General features: G+C 50.8%; 1 protein-coding gene across 1 annotated transcript; it reads right to left on the bottom strand.

Annotated features, from left to right (window-relative positions):
• Nucleotides 1-3,041: 3,041 nt before the first annotated feature.
• On the bottom strand, nt 3,042-14,082 carry SLC16A13 (solute carrier family 16 member 13; the record flags this gene model as incomplete). Its single annotated transcript, XM_056552216.1, has 4 exons — nt 13,775-14,082; nt 10,261-10,464; nt 3,857-4,000; nt 3,042-3,776 (listed from the first exon to the last, which is right to left on the bottom strand). Coding segments are annotated over exons 1-4 (1,129 nt in total), but the record flags the coding sequence as incomplete, so codon positions are not given.
• Between the last annotated feature and the right edge of the window lie 278 nt (nt 14,083-14,360).

Genomic DNA, 14,360 nt, shown 5'->3' with positions numbered 1-14,360 from the left:
GGAGGATGTCTACACTGTCTGATCATTACTAACCCCCTGTGATGTCTCTTCTCAGAGGAGGATGTCTACACTGTCTGATCATTACTAACCCCCTGTGATGTCTCTTCTCAGAGGAGGATGTCTACACTCATGTCTGATCATTACTAACCCCCTGTGATGTCTCTTCTCAGAGGAGGATGTCTACACTGTCTGATCATTACTAACCCCCTGTGATGTCTCTTCTCAGAGGAGGATGTCTACACTCATGTCTGATCATTACTAACCTCCTGTGATGTCTCTTCTCAGAGGAGGATGTCTACACTGTCTGATCATTACTAACCTCCTGTGATGTCTCTTCTCAGAGGAGGATGTCTACACTGTCTGATCATTACTAACCCCCTGTGATGTCTCTTCTCAGAGGAGGATGTCTACACTCATGTCTGATCATTACTAACCCTCCTGTGATGTCTCTTCTCAGAGGAGGATGTCTACACTCATGTCTGATCATTACTAACCCCCTGTGATGTCTCTTCTCAGAGGAGGATGTCTACACTGTCTGATCATTACTAACCTCCTGTGATGTCTCTTCTCAGAGGAGGATGTCTACACTGTCTGATCATTACTAACCTCCTGTGATGTCTCTTCTCAGAGGAGGATGTCTACACTCATGTCTGATCATTACTAACCCCCTGTGATGTCTCTTCTCAGAGGAGGATGTCTACACTCATGTCTGATCATTACTAACCTCCTGTGATGTCTCTTCTCAGAGGAGGATGTCTACACTGTCTGATCATTACTAACCCCCTGTGATGTCTCTTCTCAGAGGAGGATGTCTACACTGTCTGATCATTACTAACCTCCTGTGATGTCTCTTCTCAGAGGAGGATGTCTACACTGTCTGATCATTACTAACCTCCTGTGATCTCTTCTCAGAGGAGGATGTCTACACTGTCTGATCATTACTAACCCCCTGTGATGTCTCTTCTCAGAGGAGGATGTCTACACTGTCTGATCATTACTAACCTCCTGTGATGTCTCTTCTCAGAGGAGGATGTCTACACTCATGTCTGATCATTACTAACCTCCTGTGATGTCTCTTCTCAGAGGAGGATGTCTACACTCATGTCTGATCATTACTAACCTCCTGTGATGTCTCTTCTCAGAGGAGGATGTCTACACTCGTGTCTGATCATTACTAACCCCCTGTGATGTCTCTTCTCAGAGGAGGATGTCTACACTGTCTGATCATTACTAACCTCCTGTGATGTCTCTTCTAAGAGGAGGATGTCTACACTCATGTCTGATCATTACTAACCTCCTGTGATGTCTCTTCTCAGAGGAGGATGTCTACACTGTCTGATCATTACTAACCTCCTGTGATGTCTCTTCTCAGAGGAGGATGTCTACACTCATGTCTGATCATTACTAACCTCCTGTGATGTCTCTTCTCAGAGGAGGATGTCTACACTGTCTGATCATTACTAACCTCCTGTGATGTCTCTTCTCAGAGGAGGATGTCTACACTGTCTGATCATTACTAACCTCCTGTGATGTCTCTTCTCAGAGGAGGATGTCTACACTCATGTCTGATCATTACTAACCTCCTGTGATGTCTCTTCTCAGAGGAGGATGTCTACACTGTCTGATCATTACTAACCTCCTGTGATGTCTCTTCTCAGAGGAGGATGTCTACACTGTCTGATCATTACTAACCCCCTGTGATGTCTCTTCTCAGAGGAGGATGTCTACACTCATGTCTGATCATTACTAACCCCCTGTGATGTCTCTTCTCAGAGGAGGATGTCTACACTCATGTCTGATCATTACTAACCCCCTGTGATGTCTCTTCTCAGAGGAGGATGTCTACACTGTCTGATCATTACTAACCCCCTGTGATGTCTCTTCTCAGAGGAGGATGTCTACACTGTCTGATCATTACTAACCTCCTGTGATGTCTCTTCTCAGAGGAGGATGTCTACACTGTCTGATCATTACTAACCTCCTGTGATGTCTCTTCTCAGAGGAGGATGTCTACACTGTCTGATCATTACTAACCCCCTGTGATGTCTCTTCTCAGAGGAGGATGTCTACACTGTCTGATCATTACTAACCCCCTGTGATGTCTCTTCTCAGAGGAGGATGTCTACACTCCTGTCTGATCATTACTAACCCCCTGTGATGTCTCTTCTCAGAGGAGGATGTCTACACTCATGTCTGATCATTACTAACCCCCTGTGATGTCTCTTCTCAGAGGAGGATGTCTACACTCGTGTCTGATCATTACTAACCCCCTGTGATGTCTCTTCTCAGAGGAGGATGTCTACACTGTCTGATCATTACTAACCTCCTGTGATGTCTCTTCTCAGAGGAGGATGTCTACACTGTCTGATCATTACTAACCCCCTGTGATGTCTCTTCTCAGAGGAGGATGTCTACACTCATGTCTGATCATTACTAACCCCCTGTGATGTCTCTTCTCAGAGGAGGATGTCTACACTGTCTGATCATTACTAACCCCCTGTGATGTCTCTTCTCAGAGGAGGATGTCTACACTCATGTCTGATTATTACTAACCTCCTGTGATGTCTCTTCTCAGAGGAGGATGTCTACACTCATGTCTGATCATTACTAACCTCCTGTGATGTCTCTTCTCAGAGGAGGATGTCTACACTGTCTGATCATTACTAACCCCCTGTGATGTCTCTTCTCAGAGGAGGATGTCTACACTCATGTCTGATCATTACTAACCCCCTGTGATGTCTCTTCTCAGAGGAGGATGTCTACACTCCTGTCTGATCATTACTAACCTCCTGTGATGTCTCTTCTCAGAGGAGGATGTCTACACTGTCTGATCATTACTAACCCCCTGTGATGTCTCTTCTCAGAGGAGGATGTCTACACTGTCTGATCATTACTAACCCCCTGTGATGTCTCTTCCTGACCTGTTTTAGCCCCTTCGGTCCGCTCCGTTTCTGGTTCACCATTGCTGCCATTTCTCTGCTGTTCTTGGTCCTTTTCATGGCACAGGGTCTTATTGTAGAGGACATGGAGGACTCACTCACCTGATATAGGAGGTCCCAGGAGTCCTCCCACACTCTCCAGCATCTGCAGCAGTCCAAGTGCAGGAAGAACCATCTCTGCCCCGACAACCCATGGGAGGGCCGAGAAGACCCCCGGAGTCAGTGCCCCAGCACAGAAACCAAATGCGGTGACAGCGGCCCCCATCTCCACCTCTCTAGCTGCAAGGGGAAGCAGCCCAAGGGTCACAGCGGTCAGTCCTGTCCACAGGCTCAGCAGATGCAGTGTATGTTTTGAGCTAAGATCAGAGAGCCACCCAGCGAACAGACGGCCACCGACATCGGCCACCCCGACCAGAGCCATGAGAAAGGCGGCCTGCCGATCTCCGATGCCTTTCGTCCGCATATGAGCAACCAGATGAGTAAAGGGCACAAAGTAGGCAGCATTGATCAGAGTAACAGCCAGGCAGTACCGCAGGAAAGCCCAATGCCTGAGAAGTTCCCAGCCCCAGAGGAGGGATCGGGGCTGCTCAGACGGGGCCTCACCAGGGATATGGAGCAGGGCCCCACATGGCACAGAATGAAGTGCCACTCCAGACAGCAAGAGCATGCCCCCTCGCCAAGAGTATTCTTCTACAAGGTACTGGAGGAGGGGAGTCAAGGCAAAGGAGAAGACACCAATACCAGTCAGCACAAATCCTGTGGCCAGGGACCGTCTCCGAGAGAAGTAGCAGGTCACAGCCGCCATCGATGGGGAGAAGATCAGAGCCCATCCCAGTCCTGTAGAACAATAGAAATAACATTAACTCTAGTCCATGTAGGGAGCTCCCACAGATAAAAACGATGAGAGGGTTGCTTACCTGACACGACTCCGATGCTGAGGTAAAGCTGGTAAAGTTCTGTAGAGAAGGAGGCTAAAAACATCCCAAAAAATGAGAGAAAACCTCCGAAGACGACAACAGGACGAGATCCAAACCGGAGGGTGAGAGCACAGCCCAGGGGACCTGAAGACAAGAAAACAATGGTAAAGGCCATACTGTGACCGAGCATCACCTGAAGACAACAATGGTGATGGCCATACTGTGACCGAGCATCACCTGAAGACAAGACAACAATGGTCATGGCCATATTGTGACCGAGCATCACCTGAAGACAACAATGGTGATGGCCATACTGTGACCGAGCATCACCTGAAGACAAGACAACAATGGTCATGGCCATACTGTGACCGAGCATCACCTGAAGACAAGACAACAATGGTGACGGCCATACTGTGACCACACATCACCTGAAGACAAGACAACAATGGTCATGGCCATACTGTGACCACACATCACCTGAAGACAAGACAACAATGGTCATGGCCATACTGTGACCACACATCACCTGAAGACAAGACAACAATGGTGACGGCCATACTGTGACCACACATCACCTGAAGACAAGACAACAATGGTGACGGCCATACTGTGACCACACATCACCTGAAGACAAGACAACAATGGTGATGGCCATACTGTGACCACACATCACCTGAAGACAAGACAACAATGGTGACGGCCATACTGTGACCACACATCACCTGAAGACAAGACAACAATGGTCATGGCCATACTGTGACCACACATCACCTGAAGACAAGACAACAATGGTCATGGCCATACTGTGACCACACATCACCTGAAGACAAGACAACAATGGTCATGGCCATACTGTGACCACACATCACCTGAAGACAAGACAACAATGGTCATGGCCATACTGTGACCACACATCACCTGAAGACAAGACAACAATGGTGATGGCCATACTGTGACCGAGCATCACCTGAAGACAAGACAACAATGGTCATGGCCATACTGTGACCACACATCACCTGAAGACAAGACAACAATGGTGATGGCCATACTGTGACCGAGCATCACCTGAAGACAAGACAACAATGGTGATGGCCATACTGTGACCACACATCACCTGAAGACAAGACAACAATGGTCATGGCCATACTGTGACCACACATCACCTGAAAACAAGACAACAATGGTCATGGCCATACTGTGACCACACATCACCTGAAGACAAGGCAACAATGGTGATGGCCATACTGTGACCACACATCACCTGAAGACAAGGCAACAATGGTGATGGCCATACTGTGACCACACATCACCTGAAGACAAGGCAACAATGGTGATGGCCATACTGTGACCGAGCATCACCTGCAGACAAGACAACAATGGTGATGGCCATACTGTGACCACACATCACCTGAAGACAAGACAACAATGGTCACGGTCATACTGTGACCACACATCACCTGAAGACAAGACAACAATGGTCACGGTCATACTGTGACCGAGCATCACCTGAAGACAAGACAACAATGGTCATGGCCATACTGTGACCACACATCACCTGAAGACAAGACAACAATGGTCATGGCCATACTGTGACTACACATCACCTGAAGACAAGACAACAATGGTCACGGTCATACTGTGACCACACATCACCTGAAGACAAGACAACAATGGTCATGGCCATACTGTGACCGAGCATCACCTGAAGACAAGACAACAATGGTAATGGCCATACTGTGACCACACATCACCTGAAGACATGACAACAATGGTGATGACCATACTGTGACTACACATCACCTGAAGACAACAATGGTGATGGCCATACTGTGACCGAGCATCACCTGAAGACAACAATGGTGATGACCATACTGTGACCACACATCACCTGAAGACAAGACAACAATGGTGATGACCATACTGTGACTACACATCACCTGAAGACAAGACAACAATGGTCATGGCCATACTGTGACCGAGCATCACCTGAAGACAAGACAACAATGGTCACGGTCATACTGTGACCACACATCACCTGAAGACAAGACAACAATGGTGACGGCCATACTGTGACCACACATCACCTGAAGACAAGACAACAATGGTCACGGTCATACTGTGACCACACATCACCTGAAGACAAGACAACAATGGTCACGGTCATACTGTGACCACACATCACCTGAAGACAAGACAACAATGGTGACGGCCATACTGTGACCACACATCACCTGAAGACAAGACAACAATGGTGACGGCCATACTGTGACCACACATCACCTGAAGACAAGACAACAATGGTCATGGCCATACTGTGACCACACATCACCTGAAGACAAGACAACAATGGTCACGGTCATACTGTGACCACACATCACCTGAAGACAAGACAACAATGGTCACGGTCATACTGTGACCACACATCACCTGAAGACAAGACAACAATGGTCACGGTCATACTGTGACCGAGCATCACCTGAAGACAAGACAACAATGGTCATGGCCATACTGTGACCACACATCACCTGAAGACAAGACAACAATGGTCACGGTCATACTGTGACCACACATCACCTGAAGACAAGACAACAATGGTGATGACCATACTGTGACCACACATCACCTGAAGACAAGACAACAATGGTCACGGTCATACTGTGACCACACATCACCTGAAGACAAGACAACAATGGTCACGGTCATACTGTGACCGAGCATCACCTGAAGACAAGACAACAATGGTCATGGCCATACTGTGACCACACATCACCTGAAGACAAGACAACAATGGTGATGGCCATACTGTGACCACACATCACCTGAAGACAAGACAACAATGGTGATGGCCATACTGTGACCGAGAATCACCTGAAGACAACAATGGTGACGGCCATACTGTGACCACACATCACCTGAAGACATGACAACAATGGTGATGACCATACTGTGACCACACATCACCTGAAGACAAGACAACAATGGTGATGGCCATACTGTGACCACACATCACCTGAAGACAACAACGGTGACGGTCATACTGTGACCACACATCACCTGAAGACAAGACAACAATGGTGATGACCATACTGTGACCGAGCATCACCTGAAGACAAGACAACAATGGTGATGGCCATACTGTGACCACACATCTCCTGAAGACAACAATGGTGACGGTCATACTGTGACCACACATCACCTGAAGACAAGACAACAATGGTGATGGCCATACTGTGACCGAGCATCACCAGAAGACAACAATGGTGATGGCCATACTGTGACCGAGCATCACCTGAAGACAACAATGGTGATGACCATACTGTGACCGAGCATCACCTGAAGACAACAATGGTGATGACCATACTGTGACCACACATCACCTGAAGACAAGACAACAATGGTAATGGCCATACTGTGACCACACATCACCTGAAGACATGACAACAATGGTGATGACCATACTGTGACTACACATCACCTGAAGACAACAATGGTGATGGCCATACTGTGACCGAGCATCACCTGAAGACAACAATGGTGATGGCCATACTGTGACCGAGCATCACCTGAAGACAAGACAGCAATGGTCATGGCCATACTGTGACCGAGCATCACCTGAAGACAACAATGTTGATGGCCTTACTGTGACCGAGCATCACCTGAAGACAACAATGGTGATGGCCATACTGTGACCACTGTTACGGCGAGCGCTCCTCTCTGCAGCGCCCCGGTCAGACCCGCTGACCGGGAGCGCTGCACTGTCACTGCCGGCGGGGATGCGATCCGCGGGTCGCATCCCAAGCTACTCACCTGTCCCGTTCCCCGGCTGTCTAGTCCCGGCGTGCGCGGCCCAGCTCTCTAGGGTGCGCGCGCACCGGCTCTCTAAGATTTAAAGGGCCAGTGCACCACTAATTGGTGCCTGGCCCAATCAGTGTCAATTAGCTTCCCTGCTCCTTGTATATAAAAACCCACTTCCCCTTCCTGTCCTTGCCGGATCTTGTTGCCTTTGTGCCTAGTGAAAGCGTTTTTTGTGAGTGGCCTTACCAGTTTTACCAGACCTTCTGTCGTTGCCCTTGACTATGAACCTTGCCGCCTGCCCTGACCTTCTGCTAGGTCTGACCTTGCCTCTGTCTAGTCCTCCTGTACCACGCCAGTCTCAGCAGTCAGTGAGATTGAGCCGCTACCGGTGGACACGACCCGGTTGCTACCGCCGCAGCAAGTCCATCCCGCTTTGCGGCGGCCTCTGGTGAAAACCTGTAGCAACTTAGAACCGGTCCACCGGTATGGTCCACGCCAATCCCTCACTGACACAGAGGATCCACCTCCACCCTGCCGAATCCTGACAGTAGATCCGGCCATGGATCCCGCTGAGGTGCCGCTGCCAAGTCTCGCTGACCTTACCACAGTGGTCGCCCAACAAGGACAACAGCTGTCACAGTTGACCGCCATGCTACAGCAGCTTCTGCCTCTACAGCAGCAACCATCTCCTCCGCCTACTCCTGCTTCTCCTCCGCAGCAAGTTGCCACTTCCAGACTCCGCTTGTCCCTACCTGACAAGTTCGATGGGAACTCTAAATTGTGCCATGGGTTCCTGTCCCAGTGTTCCTTGCACTTGGAGATGATGTCGGACCAATTCCCCACTGAACGGTCTAAGGTGGCTTTCGTGGTCAGTCTCCTGTCTGGAAAGGCCTTGTCATGGGCCACACCGCACTGGGACCGCAATGATCCTGCCACTGCTACAATCCAGTCCTTTTTCGCTGAAGTTCGTAGTGTCTTTGAGGAGCCAGCCCGGGCCTCCTCTGCCGAGACTGCTTTGCTGAACCTCGTCCAAGGGAGTTCTTCCGTAGGCGAATACGCCATCCAGTTTCGTACCCTCGCCTCAGAGCTATCCTGGAACAATGAGGCCCTCTGCGTGACCTTCAAGAAAGGCTTATCCAGCAACATCAAAGATGTACTGGCCGCACGAGAAATTCCTGCTACCCTGTCTGAACTCATCCAGTTGGCCACCCGCATTGATATGCCTTTTTCTGAAAGACGCCAGGAGCTCCGACAGGAAAAGGAACTTGATCTCTGGGTACCTCTCTCCCAGAACCCTCCATCATAAGCCCATCCTCCATCATCAGCCCTCCCCCAGCAGCCCATCCTCCATCATCAGCCCATCCTCCATCATCAGCCCACCCCCCATCATCAGCCCACCCCCCATCATCAGCCCACCCTCCATCATCAGCCCATCCTCCATCATCAGCCCATCCTCCATCATCAGCCCACCCCCATCATCAGCCCACCCTCCATCAGCCCACCCTCCATCATCAGCCCACCCTCCATCATAAGCCCATCCTCCATCATCAGCCCTCCCCCAGCAGCCCATCCTCCATCATCAGCCCATCCTCCATCATCAGCCCACCCCCCATCATCAGCCCACCCCCCATCATCAGCCCACCCTCCATCATCAGCCCACCCTCCATCATAAGCCCATCCTCCATCATCAGCCCATCCTCCATCATCAGCCCATCCTCCATCATCAGCCCATCCTCCATCATCAGCCCATCCTCCATCATCAGCCCATCCTCCATCATCAGCCCATCCTCCATCATCAGCCCATCCTCCATCATCAGCCCACCCCCATCATCAGCCCACCCTCCATCAGCCCACCCTCCATCAGCCCACCCTCCATCATCAGCCCACCCTCCATCATCAGCCCACCCTCCATCAGCCCACCCTCCATCAGCCCACCCTCCATCATCAGCCCACCCTCCATCATCAGCCCACCCTCCATCAGCCCACCCTCCATCATCAGCCCACCCTCCATCAGCCCACCCTCCATCATCAGCCCATCCTCCATCATCAGCCCATCCTCCATCATCAGCCCATCCTCCATCATCAGCCCATCCTCCATCATCAGCCCATCCTCCATCATCAGCCCACCCCCATCATCAGCCCACCCCCCATCATCAGCCCACCCTCCATCATCAGCCCATCCTTCATAATCAGCCCACCCTCCATCAGCCCACCCTCCATCAGCCCACCCTCCATCATCAGCCCATCCTCCATCATCAGCCCACCCTCCATCAGCCCACCCTCCATCAGCCCACCCTCCATCAGCCCACCCTCCATCATCAGCCCATCCTCCATCATCAGCCCACCCTCCATCAGCCCACCCTCCATCAGCCCACCCTCCATCATCAGCCCATCCTCCATCATCAGCCCATCCTCCATCATCAGCCCATCCTCCATCATCAGCCCACCCTCCATCAGCCCACCCTCCATCAGCCCACCCTCCATCATCAGCCCACCCCCCATCATCAGCCCATCCTCAATCATCAGCCCATCCTCAATCATCAGCCCATCCTCCCCTCCCCATTAGCCCACCTCCTCATAAGCCCCCTCCCCAATCAGCCCATACTTACTCATCAGCTGCTGGACTGCAACCGCACAAGACGTCACCCAGGAGACACTTCCAGCCGGGGAGTCAAAATATTCCACAAATTCTGGAAAGAATATCCCAAAAGAACGGAGAGTCCCAAATACTAATCCAGCCTGAAGGAAGCAGGAAAAGAGCAGGACGGGGCCCCATAGGTCCTTCATGGCTGGAGCGGAGGAGGATATTGTATCTAGAGGGGAAAAAGAGAAACATAAGTGATGGCCAAGAAGACGGAAATATACTGATCAAGGGAGATCACACATTGATAACACACCAATCACAGGAGATCCAACGAATCACAGGAGATCACACCGATCATACACCGATCCAGGGAGACCATACACCGATCACAGGAGATCACAGGAGATCGTACAGCGGTCACAGGAGATCACACAGCGGTCACAGGAGATCACACACCGTTCATTGGAGTTCCCACCAACCACAGGAGATCCCACCTACCACAGGAGATCAAACCAATCACAGTAGATCACATCGATCCCGGGAGACCGCACACCAATCCCGGGAGACCGCACTCCGATCCCGGGAGACCGCACACCGATCCCGGGAGACCACATACCGATCCCGGGAGACCGCATACCGATCCCGGGAGATCACACATCGATCACTGGAGATCCCACACCGATCAAAGGAGATCACAGTGATCACATGAGACCTCACACCGATCCCGGGAGATCACACACCGATCACAGGAGATCACACACCGATCACAGGAGATCACACACCAATCACATGAGACCACACCGATCACAGGAGATTACACACTGATCACATGAGAATACACACCGATCACAGAAGATCACATGAGACCACACACCAATCACATGAGACTACACACCGATCACAGGAGATTACACACCGATCACAGAAGATCACATGAGACCACACACCAATCACATGAGACTACACACCGATCACAGGAGATTACACACCGATCACATGAGACCACACACCGATCACAGAAGATCACATGAGACCACACACCAATCACATGAGACTACACACCAATCCCGGGAGATCACACACCGATCCTTGGAGATCACACACCGATCACAGGAGATCACACCAGTCACAGGAGATCACACCAGTCACAGGAGATCACACACCGATCACAGGAGATCACACCAGTCACAGGAGATCACACACCGATCACAGGAGATTACACACCGATCCCAGGAGATCACACACCAATCCCGGGAGATCACACACCAATCCCAGGAGATCACACACCGATCACAGGAGATCACACCAGTCACAGGAGATCACAGGAGGTGAAAGTTCCTTACAAAAGGGGAGGATAGACGGGCACTATCTCATGTGAGAGGAGAATAGACGGGCACTATCTCATGTGAGAGGAGAATAGACGGGCACTATCTCATGTGAGAGGAGGATAGACGGGCACTATCTCATGTGAGAGGAGGATAGACGGGCACTATCTCATGTGAGAGGGGGATAGACGGGCACTATCTCATGTGAGAGGAGGATAGACGGGCACTATCTCATGTGAGAGGAGAATAGACGGGCACTATCTCATGTGAGAGGAGGATAGACGGGCACTATCTCATGTGAGAGGAGGATAGACGGGCACTATCTCATGTGAGAGGAGGATAGACGGGCACTATCTCATGTGAGAGGAGGATAGACGGGCACTATCTCATGTGAGAGGAGGATAGACGGGCACTATCTCATGTGAGAGGAGGATAGACGGGCACTATCTCATGTGAGAGGATAGACGGGAACTATATCTCATGTGAGAGGATAGACGGGCACTATCTCATGTGAGAGGAGGATAGACGGGCACTATCTCATGTGAGAGGGGGATAGACGGGCACTATCGCATGAGAGAGGGGGATAGACGGGCACTATCTCAAGTGAGAGGAGGATAGACGGGCACTATCTCATGTGAGAGGAGGATAGACGGGCACTATCTCATGTGAGAGGAGGATAGACGGGCACTATCTCATGTGAGAGGAGGATAGACGGGCACTATCTCATGTGAGAGGAGGATAGACGGGCACTATCTCATATGAGAGGAGGATAGACGGGCACTATCTCATGTGAGAGGAGGATAGACGGGCACTATCTCATGTGAGAGGAGGATAGACGGGCACTATCTCATGTGAGAGGGGGATAGAAGGGCACTATCTCATGTGAGAGGAGGATAGACGGGCACTATATCTCATGTGAGAGGAGGATAGACGGGCACTATATCTCATGTGAGAGGAGGATAGACGGGCACTATCTCATGTGAGAGGAGGATAGACGGGCACTATCTCATGTGAGAGGAGGATAGACGGGCACTATATCTCGTGAGAGGAGGATAGACGGGCACTATCTCACGTGAGAAGAGGATAGACGGGCACTATCTCACGTGAGAGGAGGATAGACGGGCACTATCTCATGTGAGAGGAGGATAGACGGGCACTATCTCATGTGAGAGGAGGATAGACGGGCACTATCTCATGTGAGAGGGGGATAGACGGGCACTATCTCATGTGAGAGGAGGATAGACTGGCACTATCTCATGTAAGAGGGGGATAGACGGGCACTATCTCATGTGAGAGGAGGATAGACGGGCACTATCTCATGTGAGAGGAGAATAGACGGGCACTATCTCATGTGAGAGGAGGATAGACGGGCACTATCTCATGTGAGAGGAGGATAGACGGGCACTATCTCATGTGAGAGGAGGATAGACGGGCACTATCTCATGTGAGAGGGGGATAGACGGGCACTATCTCATGTGAGAGGAGGATAGACGGGCACTATCTCATGTGAGAGGATAGACGGGAACTATATCTCATGTGAGAGGAGGATAGACGGGCACTATCTCATGTGAGAGGAGGATAGACTGGCACTATCTCATGTAAGAGGGGGATAGACGGGCACTATCTCATGTGAGAGGAGGATAGTCGGGCACTATCTCATGTAAGAGGAGGATAGACGGGCACTATCTCATGTGAGAGGAGGATAGACGGGCACTATATCTCATGTGAGAGGAGGATAGACGGGCACTATCTCATGTGAGAGGAGGATAGACGGGCACTATCTCATGTGAGAGGAGGATAGACGGGCACTATCTCATGTGAGAGGAGGATAGACGGGCACTATCTCATGTGAGAGGGAGATGGATGGGCACTATCTCATGTGAGAGGAGGATAGACGGGCACTATCTCATGTGAGAGGGGGATAGACGGGCACTATCTCATGTGAGAGGGGGATAGACGGGCACTATCTCATGTGAGAGGGGGATAGACGGGCACTATCTCATGTGAGAGGGAGATGGATGGGCACTATCTCATGTGAGAGGGGGATAGACGGGCACTATCTCATGTGAGAGGGAGATGGATGGGCACTATCTCATGTGAGAGGAGGATAGACGGGCACTATCTCATGTGAGAGGAGGATAGACGGGCACTATCTCATGTGAGAGGGAGATGGATGGGCACTGACCCGGCTCTTCTCAGGGAGGTCACACTTACAGGGTCTCCTTAGATGTAATCTCATGTGGTCCGACAATAGGACCATCCGATGGGCGCCACTAAGTGGCCACTGGGTGCATCACTGCTGTGGAGTCAGACGATAAGTGCAGCCGCCTCTCAATGTGAACAGTCCAGGAAGAGTTACAGCGCAGTCAATAGTACTGGCAGGTGAATGGTTAACCCTGGAGCTGAGGGAGAAGTCAATCATTGACAGTAAAGATCCCACAACTGGTCACAGGACATCAGAAAACGTCTCCTCCGACCTGAGGCTTCGATCACAACCCGATCACAAGAGATCACACCCATTAGAGGAGATCACACATCAATCACGGGAGATCACACATCAATCACACACTGATCCCAGGAGATCACACACCAATCACGGGAGATCAGACACCGATCACACACTGATCTCAGGAGATCACACATCAATCACGGGAGATCAGACACCGATCACACACTGATCCCAGGAGATCACACATCAATCACGGGAGATCAGACACCGATCACACACTGATCCCAGGAGATCACACATCAATCACGTGAGATCAGACACCGATCACACACCGATCCCAGGAGATCACAC

Source organism: Hyla sarda, unplaced genomic scaffold, assembly GCF_029499605.1.
Source record: "Hyla sarda isolate aHylSar1 unplaced genomic scaffold, aHylSar1.hap1 scaffold_1459, whole genome shotgun sequence".
NCBI lineage: Eukaryota > Metazoa > Chordata > Amphibia > Anura > Hylidae > Hyla > Hyla sarda.
The sequence above is the reverse complement of the archived record's forward strand: the minus strand, read 5'-3'. Positions and strand labels throughout refer to the sequence as shown.